We start from the raw sequence: 24,238 nt of genomic DNA on the forward strand, positions 1-24,238 counted from the left end.
GCTCCCTTTGCCTACTGGGATATGCAAGTCACATATCCCAGGAGGCATAGCCTTTCATCCAATAAAAGGGGAGAGAGCAGGAATGGTGGTGCATCATCAGGAGGTGCACCGGCTGAACCTGGAAGAGTTGGCAGCCTCCTGATGATGTCATGCAAAAACATAGCGACCAAGGACCAAGTGGTGGCAGAAGAGAAGACGACCTCAGCAGGACAACGCTGGATTCGCTTGGTAGGAGAGTATTTGAATTGTACAGAAGACACCTATCGGTAAGCCAGGTTTTAAAAAAAAAAGAGAGGGGGGTGAATAACCGCTTTAATAATTTATGAATGAATACAGAGCTGCATAATCTGTGCCTTTTATATCTGTCTTTATATCTATCTGAAGTTTAGCTTTAACACTAGACCAAGTAAGGAAAGACAAACTTTTAAAACTTTCACCCAAATGCCTTTCCTGACAGGTGTGCCAGCGGCATGCTGGGAATCTATAAAATCTCTCTCCCACTCTTTTTTTCTCCTCCGCCGTTTAATAGGGCAGCGCGTATTTATTTTGAAAACAAGAGTAAAAGTTAGCATTTTCCTGTCGCCCTCTGGGATAAAGGTTTGTAAAAATAAAGAACACTTTCTTCCCTCCCGGTGGAGGAATCCTTGTATAAGCAGAAGAAGGCCAAAGGCAGGTGATTTATTTAAGCGGATGATAATGATGTCATGCAAGCATTTCAGCACACTGCGTCCACCCTATTGTGGGACGAAGGAATGTCAAGGACAATGGCGAGCACAAAACTTTGATTGTGCCTGAACCGGAAAAGCACAGTCAGAAGTTGCTCAGCCCCTTCTTCAGTTCAAACCTCTGCATCCTGCAGTCCAAGAAGGAGAAAGTATGGCAGAGTAAGCAGAAGGGAAGGGGGGGTTATCTCATACACCAACTATGCACGGAGGTGCCCTGGGAGACAGACAGGCACCACGGATAAAACACCACTAAACAAACCCACTCTAGAATTAGAAGGATTGTCTGCGGAGTAGGTTTCAGCAACGAGGCAAAGGAAGACGAGAGTAAAAAAAAACAAAACGTTTTCTATCTACTGGACAAAATAAACGCCAGGCGTGATTTCGGCAGAGGTGGATGGGGGGTGGGGGGAGCCACAATCTTTTTTACATTAGACTTTGTGGCACCAGATCTGAGCACTTTTAGCACAATAAAAAAAACCCCTATAAATCATTACCAGTCATTAGTAGCAGACAGGTAAAAGCAAAGTATCTCTCCTAGCTTTGCAGAATAGTAAAATAAAATTATGGATGGAGAGGACAGGGGAGCTGTCAGACAGACTGGATGGCGCAAGCGGCTCATGGGTTAACCCCTCGCAGCCTGGGATGCCCACCGACAGTGATGGGCCCAAACTCCCGGCTAATAGCTAAATGCACGTATGTAAACTACCCGCCTTAAGTGTTACAAAATGCAGCACATTTAATTGGCTCCTAGGGCTTCCCCTGTCTCTGCCAGTCTGCTATGCAAAGGAGTTCAAGAAGCGATATAAAGACAGATTCAGGTACTTCTGCTTGGTTCTTAGGGCTTACATCTCACTCTGCTGTGCAGAGGATTACTGGAAGCTGATATAAAGATAGATCACAGTGCATCTGATTGCTGATATAGTAAAACCAGATTCAGGTACTTCTGATTGGCTCCTAGGGCTTCCCTGTCTCCCCTAGTCTGCTGTGCAGAGGATTACAGGAAGCTGATATAAAGACAGATTCAGGTACTTCTGATTGGTTCTTAGAGCTTACCATATATCATTCTATCTGCTGTGCAGAGGATTACTGGAAGCTGATATAAAGATAGATTATGGTGCATCTGATTGCTGATATAGTAAAACCAGATTCAGTTACTTCTGATTGGCTCCTAGGGCTTCCCTGTCTCACCCAGTCTGCTGTGCAGAGGATTACAGGAAGTTGATACAAGGATAGATTAAGGCGTGTCTGATTGCTGATAAAAAATACAGATTCAGGTTTGTCTGATTGGCTCCCAAGGCTTTCCCTGTCACAAAAAAATGGAGTAATTGCTTGTTAGGGCATCCCCTGTCTCCTTCAGTCTGCTGTGCATGAATTACAGGAAGCTGATATTAGGACAGATTCAGATACTTATACTGGTTCCATGTAGTTGCTTTCAAAGGAACATGCAACTGATTTTAATATATATGTCTAGGGTACCAGATAAAGCAATTTTACTTACCTCATTCCAGTTTGCCCAGTAGCCAGCGCTCCCCTACACTCCAGCTTGTGGACTGTCCCTTGGTGTCCTCATGTCCAATGCAGGGTCCTGCATTGTACTTAATTCCATCAGAGAACCTTTAACCAATGGAGCACAAGGGAAAGCCTGGAGGTAGCCTGTGGAAGTGGGGGATCAGGTAAGTAGAACTCCCTTCTCCATTACCATAGACATAAATAAGCATTTAACTCTTGCATTGCAGGGGCGACTCCACTGCAAGGAAACATAATTGTTTTCCCCGGAGTTTAGCTTTAAAGAAGTCAGGCAGGGTTAATTATTAACCCTTCTCACAAAGACCAATGTATAGAAGAATGGGAGAATCTTGAGAAGTGATTTGCGTTTTGTCAGTTCCTTCTTTCTTCCTCACTCTGCCAAACTTTGGATGTGATGCACATGAGCTGAAGGACTCTATTCCTTTTCAATAAAGAAAATGGAAAAAAAAACACTGATCAGTTGCAGACGATGATAAGCACTTCCGAATTGCACAAATGTTCCTTATTACTCAGGAGTTAACTGTTACACTGCCCAGCTGTTTCCAACAGTACTTAAAACTGATACTTTGGAGTCATTTCAGCCATAATGGATGGACCTTGATCACCTATGGACCTTTGAATCACCCACTAGTTTATTTCATCCCTTAGGGACAACAGTGGTGAAATTTCACCAACACAGTTACCCTAAGGGCCACTATAAAGCCCAATGGTGATGCTTTGCTCCCCTGTTGGTTACTCCATCCTGTAGAATGAATGCATAATTGAAAGATTCTGCTACATATGAATTATATCTTCTTTATAGCCCTGTAGGAGCCTACAAAGATCAGAACTGTTCTGTAAATTTTTAACTATAGAATCCTGAAGAGCTAAAAGAAAACAGCCGACTGAAATATATACCATCAGTCATTCACAGGTGGGGAAAACACATGCATCTGGAAGATTCACCTGCAGTGAATATTCAGTGAATGTGAGATTTACTGCTTTTTTAAATATGTCCTTTAGGCTGTTTACATCTGCTTGATGCATCTTCGGTGCAGTTTTAGCTAAATGCGAGCTCAGTGGTAACATATGTAAAAAGCGATTAAAATGAGCAACACCGATTCAATGCATTGCGACTCAAGCTGGTCATTTAACTATTGACTTCTGTTGAACAGGGGCGGCCTTTCACATATCGAAGTTTGGCTGGTCCTTGCTGAACCAGCTGAATTGCAATACATCTTTGGCCATCTTAAGCCATGCAGATGTCAGTGCTGCCCCAGATCATGCTTGGCCTATTCACTACTAAAGTACTAAAGTAACCATTCACAGTGGCTAAATGGTTAGCACTTCTGCCTGGCAGTACTAGGGTCATTGGTTCAAATCCCAACCACAGCACCACCTGCCTGGAGTTTGTATGGTCTCCCTGTGCCTGCATGCATTTCCTCTAGATACTCCAGTTTCCTCCCACACGCCAAAGACATGCTGGTAGGTTAATTGGATTCTGTCTAAATTAGCCCTAGTGTATATGAGTTAGAGACCTTAGATTGTACACCCCTTAAGGGTTAGGGACTGATGTGAATGTACAATATATGTAAAGTGTTGCATAAATTTGACAGCGCTATATAAGTACCTGAAATGAATGAAGAGCCTTTTCACACCTATACATTTTAACTTTAATGAACGTCATTGCTTCTGCACACTTAGCTATTGTTTAAATCAGGGTTTCTCATTCAGGGTTTCTCATCCAGGGTTGCATACAGAGAACCCTAAGGTTCCTCCAGAGGTTGCTAGGGGTTCCTTGAGCAAAAAGGAATGCCAGCCTCTCCGATAAGTTCCCACTGACACCAATGATCTTTTTAGCTTTCTGTAAGGGGAGAATTCTTCCCGATGACCACAAGTGCAAGGAGCATTCTTCCCACTGACCATCACACTAATATATCATGAGTTGCAGATGTATTCATTTTTATCAGGGGTTCCCTGAGACTGGAAAGTTATTTAAAATGTTCCATTGTTTTGAAAGGGTTGAGAAAGGCTGGTTTAAATTCTAGTTCCTGTTGACTTGCATTGTCCACTTTTTGACACTTTGATGTGTGTTATGGAACTTATTGATAGAAACACACAATTGCTTATACTTCACATACAAATTCATGCAAGGGCACCAGTGAGGTATGAATTCAGTCCTAATGTTTTCATAAATCAATACAGATCCTTAACATCTTCTGGCTTTAAAAAACAAAGTCTTTAAACACTTAAGTCTCCATTCTGACATGCAAATTTTCAGAAAATCCCTAATCTTGCAATTGTCTATGGGGGCTCTTCAACGGGAATCTAAACTTTATTTGGAGGAGGAGGAATTATTTGCACTGACAATTACATTTTCAGAAGGGTGGGTTAAATAAATAAAACAGGCAGATTTTATAATTAGACCTGCCTGCAATGTTCTGAATAAAAGTTGGTTCTAATTTGAGAAAAATAAAAAGTAACTTTTTTTTTCCCCAGAAGTTTCAAGTCTTGCATTTGTTAAATCCCTATTAATTATTCCTTTAAGGGTAAAAAATCTCAGTAATTGGCCCTTACCCTTGATTTCTAGATATTAAAATTTAAACCATCAGTACATTCATTCTTATGGCTGCGACTATCTAGTTCATTAACAAATATGAATAGCTAACGCCAGCTCATTTAAATAGTATGTCATACAAGACTTCTTGCCGCACTCAGTTTCTGTCACCCGGCTCCCAAGAATCATTGGGTCTTATTATACATGTAAATGGCTATCATAAAAATAAAAATTTCATTTAAGATTGTTAATGACTTGTACAGCAGTCAGACTTCCTTTAATGATCATCCTATGCCCCCTAATTAAACGTATTTATCTTTCCACCATCTTTAGCTTAGCTCCCCCCTAGTCAAAAACCTGCAACCTTAAGGTCTTGGAGCTTTTGACGATAAATGTTTATGTGAGATTCTGAAAATGTTCAGCCCTTCTGACTCATGAAAAAAAAATATATATCAGATTTAACAAGCGGTTTATAATTTGTTTGGAAGCTCGGATACAGATGCTGCAAGTAATTCATTTGACATAAAAAAAAAAAACAGACCAACAGCAAACTGGATTTTAAATGATAGACTCCCTAGTTCTAGGGGATGGATCAAGGAGTTAAGGCCATAAAACCAGCACTTAAAACAACAATGAAGTATGCACTGCTGGTGATCATATTTTAAAGGGTCAGTCCATGCAAATGCAATGTTTCTGTTATAGGTGGAGTCTGCTGTGAGTCACACCCTGTCATATATATCTTTGGAATTCCAACAGTGATAACTTACTGTTAACTTTCATATTTTTTTGCTGCATCCTCCATAATAAAAAATACATTCAAAATACAGTGGGAAGCAGAAAAAAACAACAAAAAAACAATGATAGGGCAAGATCTGCAAAACTAAAAATTTAATAATAGTACTTTTCACCACTGGGGTCTCTGAGGGTCACAACGAAGTAGTTGAGATGTCAAGCATCTAACCAAAACTGAATTATCTGTTTTGGTTGAACCGACCCTTTAAAGGGCAATTATACTCTACATAAAAATTAACTACAAGGTCTTGGCAGAAGAGACATGCAAAGTCTTCTTTCCCAAAAACATTTCTTCCTCTTTCCCCTTGCAATTTCTTTATTTTCTGTGTACACTGTATGGCAAATGTGCCATGCAGTACACTCTTGGCTCTTTCCTGCCAGCTGTATGTTGCTGAGAATGGGCCAGGTACCAGTTACAATATTGATAGCTGTCCAATGGCCAGAGAGGATGCTTGGGAACCCAGAAGTACCTGAAGTGGGGACAGGGCCTGCATTGCACAGCCCCAGAGATAAGCACACTTGCAAGGTAAGTATTCCTTAATCTGCAAGTATGTTGGTAGAACTTATTTTCCATTATCTCCCCCAACACCAGCAGAACTCCCTATATAATCCCTGTGTGTTTTCCAGGAACATTCTGGGTGGGTCTCCTATCCCATCCCATGTGATTGGGCCTGATGATTAGCTGTTCAGGCACCCAACACTACATGGGAGAAAGGCAAGAGGGGTGCATGTTTCTCCTATACCTAGAAGTACCAGGTATTTCACAGGGCTCCATACATAGTTGTGAGCTAGCCAAGGGAAGGTAAGTATTAGCTGCAGAGAGGATGGACTAACCAGTAACCTATTTGCTTTAACATAAATGAACCTAAAATTGTGAGAAAAGAGTTGTGTTGCCTGTACTCTATGTAAGCTTTCATCATAAAGAACGAAAAGAGCAATTAGAGTTTGATTTGTGTCTACAACAAACAAGAGAAACAAAGAGAATCCCTTCTTATTATTTTTATACATGAATCCTAGTACTTGGCTGGGTTTACAGAAAAAATTATTTTCCACTTACCAGAACCATCTATGGAAGCTTTCAGAAGATCATCATTGTGCCAGTTGTGGTCTATCCCGCCATCCCTCAGGTCATCTTCCTCTTCTTCTCTTGCCAGTAATGCTTGGTTGGCATGTGGTGAAGACTCATGATTGAGCATACTAGCCGGACTTGTTTCCTGGTCCAATGTGGTGATAATACTTTCATCTTCAGCAATGTGCAGTTTGTCATCTTCATCTGTCTCCGAACCCGTGTCTACTACATTGTCATAGGTTAATACTGCAAAACAAATGAGAAATATACAATTTAGAATAATGTAGCGCCTAAACCGGTCAACTATACAAAACAATCTCAAGACCACTTTGTTGTCTGTTAATATATTTGTCATCACTTGTCATATCATCCAAACTCCAACCAGTGGTTAGGGACAGACATTTTTCTTTTTGGAAGGCGAGAAACTGGAGAACCTTAAAATTGGTTTCATTATATTGCAAACTTTGAGTGAAAATCCCATGGTGGTGATGTTGCCAAATAGCTATTTTAATCATATTAAATGTTTCTAAATTAAGGACTAAAATGGCTGAACACTTGTAGTATTGGCTCCAAATGATTAATGTGGCTTGTAAACCATATTGGTCTGTCTTCATACTACTAAGATTCTCTGAGAGTACTGCTAATCCACAAACCCAAATACTCCTAAGTCCCTCACAGGAGAGGTCCTGTCTGCCATAATGTCATTACTATGATATGATAATGTCATCAATAGCTGCCCTATGATTATGTCATCAAATAATATCAGAGCTGTCCTTAGACTACCCATTTCTGCTGAAACTGAACAGGCGATCACATCAAGTGGTCAGGTTGGAGGTAACTGGTCATGCAGACAGTAAAGAGTACTTTCAAGTGTCATTATTGTTTGTGATAGCATAGAGCAGTGGTGTCCAAACTGTGGTCCAAGGGCCGAATGTGGCCCTTTGCTAACCTTTATCTGGCCCTTGGGGCACTATTCCTGTGACATCAACAGTGGGGCATAATTCTTGCCCTGACACCAACGATGGGGTATTATTCTCCACACTAATACTAATGATGGAGCACTACTCCTCCTGTTTCTGATCACCAACCCCTAGGCCATGTTTATGTTCACTAATGCTGGGCCCAGGACATTTTCTACCCCCACTGGCCACAATCTGGCCCCCAGAAGTCTGAAGGACAGTAAATTTGCCCTTTGTTTGAAAAGTTTGGAGACCCCTGGCATAGAGAAATGACCCGGCTTGACAAAAAATTACGACTATTGAGCAACTCTTTCCCAAGTGAGGAGGAAGAAAGCACAGAATCACTTATGTGATGAAGCAGATGGCCACATGGTTTTCACAAGCAAAACTTGATCCTGGAGCTACAGAGGACATAAAGACATTTCCAAGCCTGTTCTTCAATGGCTAGCCTTGGAAATAAAGCAAGCATCATTGGATTGAAAATTCTCGAGAAATTTCAAGCAATGTAGGGATCAAAACTCCGATAAAAGGAACTTAAATTCCCACCATGCAACTCCTGTGAAGCAGCTGTATATAAACACACAAGCACAGGCCGCAAATAAGGTCTGTGAACTCAATTGAAGGTGGCTGTTTGTGAATTAGTCAGCCCTCACAAGGAACTCGGCCTACATGATAGCACATAAATTGTCCACTTTACCAGCAGACAAGAAAGATTAGCGTAATAAACACAGGGCATTAGCTCAGCGACAGAAACACACCATCCGTTAGGCACACATGGGATTGCCAAGATACGTTAACCTAACTCTCTACAACCACGCACAAAAAAACAAGTCCAAGCCATGACATCATGGGAAAAAGGGGGGGGGGGACTGGAGAATGGGGAGGGGGGCTAGAAAGAAAACAATTTTCAGGTTCATTTTGATTTCTCTGAATCTAATAAAGCCGCCCTCTCCTAAATTATCAACTGAGCTATCTCAAGTGGCTCTTGCCAGCGATCGGATTATGGAAAAGTGGCAGGAAAGCGAGAAGAAAGAAAAAAAAAAGGATTGTGTGTCAGTACTAGAATGCTTTTGGTTGAATTCTTGAATCACGACTACTTACAAATTTTTTGTCAGTCATATCTGTTTGCTTTGACAGGTTCCCAGGGAGAAAAAAAGAGGAACAAAAAAGACAGAATTTTTTTTTTCCTTTTTTGTCATGGGAGTCTGGGGACAAAAAGATTACACCGTGCATATCTGCCCATAATATGATCTTTGTATAATCTGCGAGTCTGCACTTGCCTTCTGAACAACTGCACAACAGGTGCAAATTAAAATGAAAACGGTCCTAGGAGCAGCAAACAGTATCTGCTGACCTGGTTTGAATACCAATTGACGGTCGGAACAAAACCTTTTCAAGAGGTGTGACCACGAGGGTTTAAACAAGTTCAGGCAGGGTAATGCCCCAAGATCGACAAAAAAAAGAAGAGATATTCTAGAGTAAGCGTTCGTGTTGTGTGGTCCAGATATACCTTCGTACAATCAATATTGTGAATCTTTCTTTTTTTTCTCTCTCTCTTAGTGACAGAGGTTTAACTATTTCTTAGCAACCAGCAGACGTCCCTTTACAAATGTTCCGAGCCTTGATTCAGGGGGAAGGGGGGTGCCAAACAAAAGCGCTTTAGGCCTGGGAATCTTTCAGCCCACCTCTTAAAAACTGATCTCTGGGCACAGGAGAAATAAAGGAAGGTCCAGGAGGAGTGAATAAAATTATCTAAGGCTGGACAGGCATTAAAGGGCCTTTATCCCGCCAGAAAATATGTCTTTTGAGGTCTCTTTTTGCTCGTCGCTGACTGTTCTGAGTGACACGTGAGTTCTGCCGCAGCAAAGACGGGGCCTGAAATATTTTCTCTGGCATTTTTGTAAGAAAAAAGAAAAAAAAGAAAGAAAAGAAAGATGATTTATCAAGAAGTCCCTGAGGAGACCCCCAAAAATCGGAGTGTTTTCAGCATGCAGTGAAGTCATGTCTCAGGAAGCGGGGTCAGGCACTCAACATCCATCAGCATCACAAGACAACAATAGCCTCGCTCTCCCTGATCTGTTTTCCCAAACAGTAGTAAATACCTTAACTGAGACAAATAAGACACAACATGGAGAAGAAGCACTGGTATGCCGACCTGTAGGCTTACACTTTTTACGTAATGTCCACTGCCTCGACAATGGCTTCATCAGCTGCTTTTAATTAAAGTGCTCAATATAAATCCAGAAAGAGACAACTCTATATTTCATTGGTATGTCTGCTAACTTTTCTATGGATTAAACTATAGATGTGTATCTTTTATATTGTTTGACTCATTTAGAGACCTCGACCAAAAGTGTGAAAGTTTCACCACACAACTGGACCTTCAATAACTTTTTCTGGTTGATCTGTGATTCTTTAATGTTCTTCTTACATATCTAGCAGCAAGACAAACTGGACCAGCACCTAGCCATACTGGATAGGCATCAGAGCTGAGATATACCTGGAGCTGTTTGACTTTTTATTACCATTCATTGTGCTTCTAAATATAAATTGACAGAATATTTCCTTGCCGAGGATACACAGCTGCTGCATACAGTTGACCATAGTAATAAATGGCTGTATGCGGCTGTACATGGGTTTATGCTGCATCATGCGACGTAAACCCGCTTACAGCAATTCATTATGGAATATGCCCGCAATATACGCTATACGCACAAGAGCGCCCATATATAATTATTATTATTATACAGGATTTATATAGCGCCGACAGTTTGCTCAGCGCTTTACATTATGGTGGGAGACAGTACACGAGACAGTACAGTAACAGTACAATTCAATACAAGAGGGGTTCGAGGGCCCTGCTCCTTGGAGCTTACAATCTAGGAGGGAGGGGACCCATATGTATGAGTCTGTAAGAAGAAAAGAACTTTGCAAATGAATGTTCATTTCAATCTCCTAATCACATGCAAGTAAGAATTTTTTTTAATTCCCTTGCATGATAAATAAATACAACTTCATCGAATTTACTAATATAAGTCCTTTAGTTAATCAAGCGTATTACTACCCATTACATAAAAAAATATAGAGAAAATCTGTCACATGTGAAGCAAGATGACAGTGTCATTAGACAGACACAATAGGGCTGAAAACTGGTGAGTGCAAAATCTGGTCCATCTGTGCAGGTTAGCCAATCAGCTTATAACTTCAGCTTGTTCAATTAAGTTTTGGCAAAAGAAATGGAAGCTGATTGCTTTCTATGAAGAGATGCACTAGATTTTGCATTCTCTAGTTTTAGTAAATCAACTCCATTAAAGGAAACTCTTACTTTTTGAATTCCTTCTGAAATCGCTCAGTTATCAGCAGTGGAAAATAAACAGGGTCGGTGCCCTCTGTTTGAATAATATAGCGGAAGTGTGTGTGATAAGCAGCACTTAATGTTTTGCTGTTCCTGTACACTGTATTTATTAAAAACGACTGCTCGCAGATTATATGTGCCATTAAGTATTAACATTATTACACTAAAAGATTGGGAGGGTATATGCTGCTTCATCTAACAAATGAACCACATTACATTCAGTCACTCCTTTTTTGGGTGATGGGTTCCCTTTAAGAGTATATTAAATGTCTCCAGCTTGTTGGCTTGCTTGTTAATAATGTGATAACGTATGTACATATGCACATGCTTGCACTCTAAGGAAAATGACTTTTAGATAAGAATTAATAATAACATCACCAAACGTGTTAATTAGCTTGAAGATACAGAGCTGTAATTGGTAACCTGAAGTGCTACTGTAGTTGATGAACTACAAGATCCAGCATGCCATGCTTGCTTGTACAACCACAGGTGTCCTCTAACATTGACCTATCCAGAAGATTTTTAGTAGTTCAATTGCACAGCCAAAATGACCAGTTATTAACTGCAATGGGTAACGATTGATCACCAACTGATGGAGCAAAGTTCCCTCATACTGCAAGCTACATAGTAGCATGTAGAATGGCAAAGATTCACTCACGCTCCATTTGGCTCTGTTAAGTGCTGCAGTGTTCTACTAGTGCACAACCAATTGCCTCTCTTTGCAATTAATCTTAGGAGGTTTTACTAAAAAAGTGTAGCTTGAGCCTAAATATGGCTATATAGGAAAGTTTTGGTTAAGGTATGTAACCATTGGAAGGGTCCTACACACACCCAAGTACCCTGAGCCTAAGTATGGCTGTATAGGAAAGTTTTGGCTAGATTACATGACCATTGGAAGGGTCTCACACACTCATCCTTGTAGCCTGAGCCTAAGTATGGCTGGATAGGAAGGTTTTGGTCAAGGTATGTAACCATTGGAAGAGTCTGACACATACCTATGTAGACTGAGCCTAAATATGGCTGTATAGGAAATTATGGTCAAGGTATGTAACCATTGGAAGGGTCCTACAAATACTTAAGTAGCCTGAGCCTGAATATGACTATAAAGGAATGTTTTGGTTAATGTATGCAGCCATTAGAAGGGTCCTACACACACCTGTGTAGCTTAAACCTAAGTATGGCTGTATAGAAAAGTTTTGGTTAAGGTATGTACCCATTGGAAGGGTCCTACACACACCCGAGTAGCCTGAGCCAAAGTATGGCTGTATAGGAAAGTTTTGGTTAAGGTATGTAACCTTTGGAAGGGTCCTACACACACCCGAGTAGCCTGAGCCTAAGTATGGCTGTATAGAAAAGTTTTGGTTAAGGTATGTAACCATTGGAAGGGTCCTACACACACCCGAGTAGCCTGAGCCAAAGTATGGCTGTATAGGAAAGTTTTGGTTAAGGTATGTAACCACTGGAAGGGTCCTACACACACCCGAGTAGCCTGAGCCTAAAAATGGCTGTATAGAAAAGTTTTGGTTAAGGTATGTAACCATTGGAAGGGTCCTACACACACCCGAGTAGCCTAGGTATGGCTGTATAGGAAAGTTTTGGTTACACTATATAACCATTGGAAAGTTCTTACCCATGCTCTATCACCTTATTTAACAAGCCAAAAAAGATGTGTGGAAGGTACAATACCTATAGCAATAAAGAAGAATTCAATATTGACTTAGTGACTGACCTTACTACAATTAACCCTATCTTAGGATGCCAAGGACAATTGGGTGGCAACCATTGCCAAAGTCATGAAATAAATACTTGGCTTTCTTCAGGCCCTTTGCACACTGTATTTGCTTCCTACATCAAATAGATGCTTATTTTTTCTATTATAGGGCAAGGTCCAGTGGCTAAGTGGTTTGCACTTCCACCTAGGAGCCCTGGGATCGTCTATTTGAATCCTACCCACGGCACTATCTGCATGGAGTCTGCATGCTCTGCCTGTGTGGACTTCCTTCCTTGCACACTCCAAATTCATGCTCATAGGCAAATTGGCCTTCGTACGTGTATGTATGACTGTGGGTTTGGGACCTTAGATTGTAAACTCCTTAAGGTCAGGGACTGATGTGAATATACAATATGGAAATGGTTGGTGTTATATAAATGCCTGTAATAAAAAAAGGTCAAATAATAACCCATTCTTGTAGCCAGTGATGAGCTAACAGTGGAAACTACATCTCTGTCAAGTATAGGCTGTATCAGTTTTACAGCCTGATTGATATCTTCTGCACCCAAGTCAAAGCTCATATATGCAACTAAATCTATTAAATGCAGCTAACAAAAATTACAAAATGTATTTGGTACAGGGGCGGACTGACAACTCATGGGGCCCCCGGGCAATAGGGGATCATGGGGCCTCTGTGTCCTTGCCCAAACTCAAAAAAGCCTATGAAAAAGGTACCAGGGGCATCTCATGGGGCCCCCTACTGACCCCGGGCCCTCGGGCAGTGCCTGAGTTTCCAAATGGTCAGTCCGCCCCTGACTTGGTAAACACATATATCACATGATGTGTTATGGATCAAAGTAAGAAGCAACTCAAAAAAAAATTAAACAAGTCATCAAGTTCTGATATATAACATGAAGATGTTGCTTTTCGTTGGAATCTGTAACACTTTACAATAAGTCAACCAGAGAGCTAGTGGTTGAAAAGGCTCACTTTCAGAGGATGGACTTTATCCACTGAATCAAAATGAACATCTTATAGCAGAGCTGCAGGTGAAAGAACAAAAACCACATAGACAAAACCGCCCAGAGCATGAAGTGGGTAAGGCTTGCTGGAAACAACATAACAGTTGGAATTCCGAAGAAATTATTTCTGTAAATCGATAAGCAAGGGAGAAGATGCTCTTTTTTTGGCTCAAAAACAGATACAAATTCTACAGGTCTCACCGAGTAGGAGGAAAGAAAAAAAAAAAGAAGCCTAAATTGCAATGATAAATAGCCAAAAACATCATTGATAAGCAATCCCTCACAGTAATCTTTACAACTTAATTACAATCCGCGGCATTAGATGCCTTGCCAAAAATGCTGGCGTAATTATTCTTCATACAGGTAGCGATGGAAAGCTGCCATACAATCCTACGATTACAGGATAAGCATTAAGGATGGCTCTCCGGGTTAAACTGTGTGATGGAATATTGTTAATCTGTGGTATGCTGATCTGACGTGATTTAAATGTTTCTCGTTTTTTGGTGAAGTGGTAGAAAAAAGAAGAAATTGTTACGATGGAATTCAGCCTCGCGCACAGATGATCTCAGAATTGTCATACACAACATACACTAGCATGAAGTGAGAGATTCGGACTATGTATGTGATGGTGATACAGTGCAGAGAGATTGAGAGAATTTCCAAAGATCAGAATGACTTGTCATCTTGTGCCAAGACTTTATAGAGAAAATAGAAAGATATGTTGGACATATCTTGGCAAACGACAAGTGATTAACACCTTTTTCTCCCAAGAAAAGGAAACCAGCTCATCCATACTCTTGTACCTCTATCGGCTTACTGTTGGGCACTGGGGTGTCACCATCGGTTGTTTTTGGTCCAAGATGTTCCTATGCATGACTACGATTAAGTTGGCTATGCATGGCTCGAATTTCAGCCAATTCCTGACGAATCAACCAAAATTTGAGCTGTGGTGGCCATGAAAGTACCACCAGGTCCCACAAAAGTTAACTGAGAAATTGAGGAATCCAGGTAGAAAATGATTGGACAAACAGTAACTGCAATCAGATGCAAAAACTGTTCTGATTTATGCAATAAACAATGAGTATTGAAAATGACCACAGGTTGACTTGACCAGCATAAAAACAAATCCTTTAGTAAATCAATCCACCCCTAAAACTTACAGCTACCAACTTTCCCAAATTTTCAGCATAAGGACACATTTTTTTAAATCTCCCACCAATAATAATTAGTTTTCATTTCATAGGGGAAGTTCTCTTACTTTGTACAGCTACTGGACCAGTAATACTAAGTGGGAAATTCACTTTTTTTAAAAAAAATCCTGTATTTTTACAATGAGCAGATATCTGATATCTAACATTCACAAATTATTTGTGCCAGCTGCCATTTTAGGCTACATGAGGTCAACTATGTGCTTGTAAATATGACTTCCTATTATACCTTACCTGTTGGGGGGTTTCTAAAGTTCTTGTAATGTTCTTAGATTCTGATAAACTGCTACATTATTTATTAAAAAATTGTACGAAAGCTTTTCTACATGCAACCAATTTATGTGTGGTGGTCCTTGATTATTTCTTTTAATTACTACCTGGCTAAGACGTTTGTGGTGTGACATTTTAGGGTCACCACTCCTCGCTATAGGGAATTATGAAGGCATTCCGGCCTGTAATACTCCATAAGTGTTGCTGATAATTAGTCTGACATTTGAAGTAGCTGAACCTTTATCTGTGACAAGGGTAAACAGTGTTACCTTGTGAGCCCCCTCTCACAGAAGTCTGTTACTCTGTCACTTACAGAACACTGCAGCATCTGTTCCAAATGCATGGGGGGATGTGTGTGTGTGTGTGGGGGGGGGGGGGGGGTTATTGATCACATTGACTTTTTGCCTTGAGAAACTTGGGGGAGGGAAGAGCGGTCTTCATATCAACATGTGTCTCTCAAGTAAAGCTTTTGTTTGTGAAACAGGGGAAGAAACTGAAGCTGTAATTAGCCATTGGCCAGATTCTGCCTGTGTCATCACCTTCTGTTGATACAGACTGCAATCCCTTACATAAGGCCTGGCATGCCAGGAGAACTTCGTAAAGGTGTTCAAAGTAAATTTTAGTATAGGTTTGTAAATTTCACATGTTTATGTTATATGCTGGCCTGAGAAAAGGTTCACTTAGCCAAGAGGACAAATGGAAATGAACCACTCTCATTGATGCAAACTGTCTGTTTTATCAAAGGAGGTCAGGATGGAATCAAATGGGAAAAAAGTTTTAATGTATGGGCAACACCACTTGTTTATTCCTTACTGAATGGATGTCATCCTGATATATCACCTAATGATGGCAAGGTCTCAAGCATCTGAGCTCCCAGCTCCTCCCAACAACTGCTGCCATTACAGTTATACTTGCCCGTATTATTAAATTATAGATAAAACGCAACACATTGATTGGGACACCATGGAGTAAAAGATGAGATACAAGAAGCCTGCAGAAGACTTACTTTCCCATCATCCACCTATAGCTGAAATATCCGCTTTGGGTGGACTGACCCTTAAAGCTAATCTGATGTTGTTACTTATAATAAAAATGGAATAGCTTACATTACTAAACAATCTTACAACTACCACAAGTCACAATTTAAAGCCTCTGAGAAACCTGTAAGGCGTTTCGGTACGCAATCACGTCTACTGCCTATATGCACAGGACTCAAATTGTTTTTCTGTAGTGTACAGTAAGTACATAGGTGCCAAAATTGGACAAAAGGTAACACATATGTACAACTGTGACTACAGCAAGAGAAATTAAAATGAACAGGAAGCTTCCTGGAGTGGGGAGGTCACTTCAACTATCGATTTCAAACCTCTTCCGGCTGTCACTCAATAGCTATCAGTCCAAACCTTAACCTGCAATGCACAAAACCAACGTTTTTAACACAATAATTAACACAACACTTTGCCCTGTATTTCTGATCATAGTTGAATGTACATACATTGAACTTGGATAGGACAATAGGCAGAATGAAGCATAAACACAAAGAGCAAAAGAAGAGAGGCTTCCTATCCTCAGGTCATTAGGATAACAAAGCCAGCACAGGCAGGAGGCTCAGAATCGGAGGAATCCACAATGTCAAGAAACAAACAACATATTATTAATGCTACCTATACTTTATAGCAGGCTAACACACTTTCCTATATACACACAAACTGAATAGTTAGCACTGTAGCTTTGCAACTCTGAGGACCTCCAGGGTACTGCCTGCATAAAGCTTATAGGTACTATTTATTTTTCATGCGTTTCTTGGCTTTCTCAGCCACCCGTAAAATAGTTCTATAAAGCAGTGCAAAATATGTAAACTGTTGCTTAAGTAGGACATAGAATGCACTTTTTTTCTCCAAAATGAACAGTTAAGGCACCACTAGCTGGATGGTACATCGGACTCCATTGAAAAGATTCTCCATCTTGCCAGAAAATATCTTTCAACCAATATTTGAGGGACCATTTAGACCTAGATGTGTGGAAAGAGGTAAGGAATTTTGGTAGCATTATGCAAATGAGTTGTCATATGTCAATATGCATTTCTTTAGAATTAGGAGTGAATATAGTTAACAGGCATTGACCAAGGCTTGTTAATACCCATCGCCAATTACTCAAAACATGTAGGGGTTGATTTACTAAAACTGGAGAGTGAAAAATCTGGAGCAGCTGTGCATAGTAGCCAATCAGGTTCTAACTTCAGCTTGTTCAATTAAGCTTTGACAATAAAACCTGGAAGCTGATTGATTATTATGCAGAGCTGCACCAAATTTTGCACTCTCCAGTTTTAGTAAATAAACCCAACTGACTTCTATGTGCCTCCAAATGCACTGAAATGCAGAAGAAAACAGATATGTTGTATTTTACTGTGGCACTGGGATGGAAACAGACACTGTGGGTTATTTACTAAAACTGCATGGTGCAAAATCTGGTGCAGCTCTGCAGAGAAACAAATCATCTTCCAGGTTTTATTGTCAAAGCTTAATTGTACAAGCTGAAGTTAGAAGCTGTTTGGCTACCGGTGGCTAAATGGTTAGCACTTCCGCCTGGTAGTAGTAGGGTCATTGGTTCGAATCCCAACCACAGCACCTCCTGCCTGGAGTATGTCTGTTTTCCCTGTGCCTGCATGGGTTTCCTGTGGGTACTCCAGTTTCCTCCCACACTCCCAAGACATACTGGTAGGTGAATTGGCTCCTGTCTAAATTGGCCCTAGTATGTGTATGTATGAATGTGAGTTAGGGACCTTAGGTCGTACGCCCCTTGAGGGTTAGGGACTGATGTGAATGTACAATAAATATGTAAAGCGCCACGTAAATTGACAGCACTATATAAGTACCTGAAATAAATAAATACCATGCCTTAGTGCTCCACTTTTAATAAATCTATCCCACTATCTTTATTATGGAAAATCATGACGCAAATGTTTTAATGCGTTGGAATGTTTATGAAGTGATCCTGTCATTGTACTAGGGCAAAACTCAACAAGTCAAGAGGGGCCATCATAGCAGGAATCAGCAGAGTTGGAGCAGACCTGTTAGATGTCTTTAACTCTTGCCTGATTTCCATAAACTGATAACTTTTTTTTTTTAATAAAAGAAGCCAGGAAAAGTTTATTCTACAGATCTTTTTCAGAAGTGTTGTTTCGGTGTTATCCGCCACGAGGGACCTTGTCTAGAGTTACGTTTTTAAAACCTTGGACTTCAAAAACCTTGACAAGGAAATGAGCAGAAATATGAGGATACTGTCCTTGTGTCAGTTATTGTGTCTAATACCTTCCTCTGTGAAAGATTACACAATAAGTGCGTGACAAAGACACCAACAACCTCGAAAGCTCAGAAAATCACTTGTCTCTATCACTCTCCACTAGTTTCTATAGGTAGTTTCAGACAGAGACACTTCTTATAAATATATATTATCACATTAAGTAAGCAGAGCCACAAGGAAATCCTTTACCACAATGCACTAAATGTTCTTATTACAATACTTTTTCTTTTTAATTAATGAATTAAGCGTGAAACACATTTTTGTGCATTGCATGGTAATCAAGGATATTTGCACCAAATGAATTCACAAACTCACACTTGGCAGAGGAGCAAATTGATACGTGTTATATTCCCGGATAGTTTAAGTTGAAAAAGCATTCACTTAGGTTTCTAGTATGTTTAATAAATTTGATGAAATGACAAATACATATGCGACCATTTTTAATTAAATTGTGGTTTTGTGCAAAACTGTATTCGTATTTTATTCAGTATAAAGATACCTAGAGACATTTGGTTGTAAAGCTAAGCAAACCATTTCAGCACCCATGTGCAATGGATAGGATATTGAATATTAAAACAATTCCAGAAAAATACAACAAAAACCACTGAATTGCAAAAAAAAAAATATATATATAGTACTACAAATGTTTGGCTGAAAATGAGTAATATTGAGTTTACAGTTAAGTCAGCAGTCTATAGTGGGTTGATGTATTGTACACGGAACAAGAGGTGTATAGTCTTGGGTAAATGCATACACTAATATTTATTTGTCAAAAAAAAAAACATTGAAAAACAAAAAGTTTTGAAATTCTAACGTGAACCGAAACTATTCTCTTACAAACCCTTCAGAAGCCACTTAAATGATCCTTCCATCTTTTCTGACAAATCATATAATAGGCACTTTACTGAAAGAACCAACTTTATCAATTATAATAATTAGCTATTTTTTTCTATCTCACGTGCACTGGAGTTTTTTTAAGGGTCTCCTCATTCCCAACCCAAGCAGGGGAAACCCTTATGTAAAAGATGTCAGAGGTGTCAACAAATCATCCTACCTGAAGCTGAAGACCGTTCATCTTCTGCCTTTACATATCTCCGAGAAATTAAACGTTTACAGTCCACTTTTAATAGAACTTTCTTTCTTCTGTTCCCTCCATAAAGGCGAAACTTACATTTTCTCTTGTTCATCCTGCTCTTTCCCCAGCAATTTGTGTCCAGCCACTGTCAGCTGCAGCTGTTGCTGACAAATGTTAAGTTAAGGTAAAGGGCTGACTTGCTGTCCATCACCTCAAGGAAGGGAAATCTCCATTGAACTTTTTTTTTTTTGTTTTTTTTTTTTTACAAGTCAGCTGGGGTTTGCTGATCACCTGAATGGTTAAAAACAGGGGGAGGTCAAACCATTAAGGTGGAAATGAAGTACTCTGTAGTCCTAAAAGGAGCAAGAGTCCAGCTCCTAATGACCATTGGGGTAAATTTTATTTTGATGTAAATAGAAAGGTTCCTTCATTTGCAGGTCGTGAACTATATAATGGTACCCCACTGCAGCCCAGAAAAGAGAAGTCAGGGCTTTTACAACTAGATATTCTACAGCCAGTTCAGTTGTAAGTCAAATTGAATCAGTGAACAAAAAGGAAGGCTTTATTTGGTTAATTCAACTTAGGGTCAGGTAAAACAAAGGTTTCGAAGGAAAAAGCATCTCTGTTGGCCATAGCAGTCAAGCCAATTTCCTTAATGTACATGCATTGTAAAAAGCAATGGTGTCTGGTACTTAGAGACAGACAGTCAGACAACATCTTTAATAACCATGAGAACAGCCATGGTAGGCACCCAGTCAGACATCATCTTTCACAACCATGAGAAGAGCCACAGTAGACACCCACCAGCTGACCAAGAGGTTGGGCAGACGGGTTAGAGAACCAGGTCAGATGCCTATAGTTCCCGATATGCATCTACTCGCTCCTCTCCCACCTACCTGCATATCATGAAGATGTGATGTGACTTGAGCATGCATGTTTATACATGGAACTGACCAGCAAGACCTTCTCTGATGACAAACCATCACTGTATTGATGGCCTGCTCTGGACAACCGCTAACTTCAGGTCTTTCCTTAAAAAATAAAACTCAGTGTTTGAGGGTAAACTGATCAGTTTAAACATGGAATTGTCCATAAAGGTCTCCTCTGATGGCCAATTATCATTGGAAGCCAATGCTAATTAATAAAAACATGAGTAGTGATTGCCTTCACCATTGCCAAACGTAGATCTTTCCATAAAAAAACCTTAAAGTGTCTGATGGTAGATTTTTTCTATTTATACATGGAACTAACTAGAAGTGTCTCCTCTAATGGCCAACCATAACTAGGACATCAACGCTAATTAATATAAACTGTATATTGATTACCTGCTGTGGGCCATTGCTGAACTCAGATATTACCATAAAAAAAAAACTATCTGAGGGTACATTTGTCTGTTTATACATGTAACTGACCAGAAAGGACTACACCAATGGCCAACCATCACTAGGTGTCAACACTAATTAATACAAAATGAGTATTGATTGCCCACTGTGGACCATTGTCAAACTCAGATCTTTTCATAAAAAAAACCTTAAAGTGTCTGAAGGTAGATTTGTCTGTTTATACATGGAACTGACCAGAAAGGCCTCCTCTAATGGCCAGCCATCACTAGATGTCAACACTAATTGATAAAGAAATAGTATTAATGGCCTGCTGTGGACCATGTCCAACCTCTGATCTTTCCATAAAAAAAACTCAAAATGTCTAAACGTAGATTTGTCTGCTACCTATAGCAACCATGTTCACCTTTTCATTCTCCCATGCTGCACTGCTAGAACGAAAGGAAGAATGGGATTGGTTGCTAGTACCAGAGCATTATTCTTCCTCTAGTCAGTTTGATAAATAAGGCCTAACACTGCTAAATGATCCCATATGGCTCTGCCATAATTGATGTATTTTAATCTCTGACTGCAAAACAAGGCCTCGGATTGAAGCTTTTAATAAAGATAACTTAATACAAGCCTCTTGACTGCTTAAACTGAGGCCTAGTTAGCATTTGTAAATATTCAGCTATTTTTTTTTTTTTTTAAACAGACAAGTGTTCATTCCTGTCACATTAAACCTTCCTGTTTTCCAAAGCGCCATCGTTGGTACCTCACAATGGACAAAGGCAGACAGGGACAGCGACACGGCCCAGACAAAAGCTCAATGCATTACGGTCACTCTAAACAGGGCACAAAGGGGACGGAGGCAGCGATGTGTAAATTAAACAATGCGATGGAGGTGGTGGTGGTGGTGGTGGGTAGGGATGGGGGGGGGGGGGTTGGAAATATTGAATAATTTCTGTCATGAGGCCCTGACTAAAGCTAGGCTCTAATTGAATTAAACTCCCATTTATTTGCTCGGGCCCGGACAACAGGCTGAAATGAAAAAAAAAAGTGAGGTTTGTTCAACTGTTCCGAAGTACCACCTTTCCTCACCCTTGCACAAATCCACCATCTGTGCTTTCAAACACACACATGTTCCACCTCACAACAAATGTACAGAGACCCGGCGTACACAGAAGCCAAAAAAAAAAAAAAACAGGAGAGCACAAAAGCTCCGTAGGCCGCCCCCTAAACCAAAGGCAAAGTAGGGGTAACAGCGAGTAGGGGGGCAGCTACTTTGCCTATTGCCCAGGTGAGGTAGACCAATGTGTCCCCCCCAAGCTTCGCCACGCGCCAAGCAAAAGAAAGGTTAAAATTAGAAAATTCAATTTATTTGATAATTTCCCAGAATAATTAGAGTTAATATGGGTTAATTAATATGCAAATCTCTTAGCAGATGTTCTGCAGCAGGGCCTGTGTGAGAAAAACAGCCTTTGCTTTCTCCTACGTGATTTTAGCTGTCAGTTATTGGGTATAATTACTGTAACTAACCAAATACACACAAAACCTTTGGAATATAAAATCGCTACAGTTTTTTTTTTCCCCGCTAACACTGAAGCTACTACTTTGCTGCAATAAAAGCTAACAATTTCTTTCACAAAACAGAAGGCCTGTTTTTTTTTTTTCTCTTCCTGAATTTAAAAAGACAAGAAATGATTGGAGTGAATAGGTTATTTTGTGTTTTCTTTTTATCCTGCGCATAATTAGGTCAGTATTATAGAACATTCCAATGAGCACCTGCGAAATTAAAAAATATTGTTCCATCAGGCTTGGGCTGACCAATGGTGGCACTCACTGCCAAGTGCCGGTCTCCCTTCCCACTGCGGAAAGACATACCCTTGACAGTACAGCTGGAAAATGTAGAAGAATAAGTGCAACAACACCTAGCAATCAATCAGAAATAACCTACTCACTGATCAGACACCAATGATTGGCTGATATGGGATCCTGCCTTTGACCCATTTTTTTTCTCTTTGATGCACCTTAACGTGGTTGTAATCCCTTACAAGTGACTGGCATTGGATGATACACAAAGACGAAACAAATTCTCCTACATATGTTGTACCTTTTTATCTGCAGCCCCCTCACCTCTACATCTGTTCAAAGTCCAGAATGTTTACAGCTTGTCTGAGATTTCAGAAAAAAAGGGGCGGAGAGCTGAAATTACACACAGTAGAGTAAAGAGAGATCTGAGAGCTGATTAGAGGGAAGGGACACACCCGTTTACACAGCACACAACAACAGAGCTGAGGCTGTCAATCGTGGGCTGTGCGCTGGAGCTTTCTCTCCTGTCGTCATTTTCTCTTGGTGTTAGGAAAACATGTCAGAAGTGACACATGTTTATAGCAGAGGAACAAGGCAGCAGACAGAAATGGTACACATTATAGAGGGGTGAGCTTTGTTCATATTTCATGCCTGAGGTTTACAAACACTTTAAATATCAATTTATTTTTTAGTTTAACCCATTTATATGCTTATATATTCTATTTGTTTGGATCAAGCAGAGCATGTTAGTTACGGTCCCCAGGCAATAAGGGATCATGGGGCCCCTGTGTCCTTGCCCAAACTCAAAAAAGCCTATGAAAAAGGTACCAGGGGCATCTCATGGGGCCCCCTAATGACCCCGGGCCCTCGGGCAGTGCCCGAGTTTCCAAATGGTCAGTCCGCCCCTGTACAATACAAATCCCATAGTTCATCTCCAGCATGAGCAAGAGAGGGTGGCTACCTTCATCCATACAGTGGGACCATGGGGAACGAACGTAGCCACCCTCTTACAGGCAGTCAGATCACAGCAGCAAAAAAAAAGAAGGAATTTGGAGTTTTGGAGGAAGTGTAGAGCAAAAGGGACTTTCATGAGTTAAGAACACATATTTGTTTAAAAAGAGTTTAGCATCACTTTAAAGTGTTACTAAACCCAGAACAGTAAAATAAGTCTGTGTATTCAGTAAAGCATGCTTGTTATACTCACTGTGGAACCTAAGGGGTTAATCCTCCGCATTCTCTAAAAAGACTGTTTGATCCTGACTTCTCTGATCCTCCCCTTCTACTGCCCCCAATTCATCTGCTGATAGAACAGAGCCTTGGGGACAAGCTGCACATGCTCAGTTTGGTGCGTATTGCTAGAGAGCAGTGCTGGGACAAGGTCGTCTATTGCCCGGGGCAAAGATACTAAATGGTGCCCCCCCAAAAAAAAGTATGAACATTATGTGTTAGCAAAAATCTCTTCCCTCCCCCCCAAAAAAATTCAAAAACTATAGGGGGGCTATAGAGTACTACAGGATCACAGCGTTGGGGCCCACACTAGAGATGCCACTGGCTG

General features: G+C 40.4%; 1 protein-coding gene across 2 annotated transcripts in view; it reads right to left on the bottom strand.

Annotated features, from left to right (window-relative positions):
- ZEB2 (zinc finger E-box binding homeobox 2) overlaps window positions 1–24,238 on the bottom strand; it is a 197,047-nt gene that overhangs the window by 35,451 nt on the left and 137,358 nt on the right. For both annotated transcript variants that reach the window (XM_089679028.1, XM_089679029.1), the window contains one exon: window positions 6,638–6,895. In XM_089679028.1, the coding sequence (XP_089535154.1) occupies window positions 6,638–6,895 (258 nt within the window). The remainder of the gene's footprint in view (window positions 1–6,637; window positions 6,896–24,238) is intronic.

Source organism: Staurois parvus, unplaced genomic scaffold (assembly GCF_062004578.1).
Source record: "Staurois parvus isolate SC_StPar_1 unplaced genomic scaffold, SC_StPar_1.0 ptg000216l, whole genome shotgun sequence".
Taxonomy (NCBI): Eukaryota; Metazoa; Chordata; class Amphibia; order Anura; family Ranidae; genus Staurois; species Staurois parvus.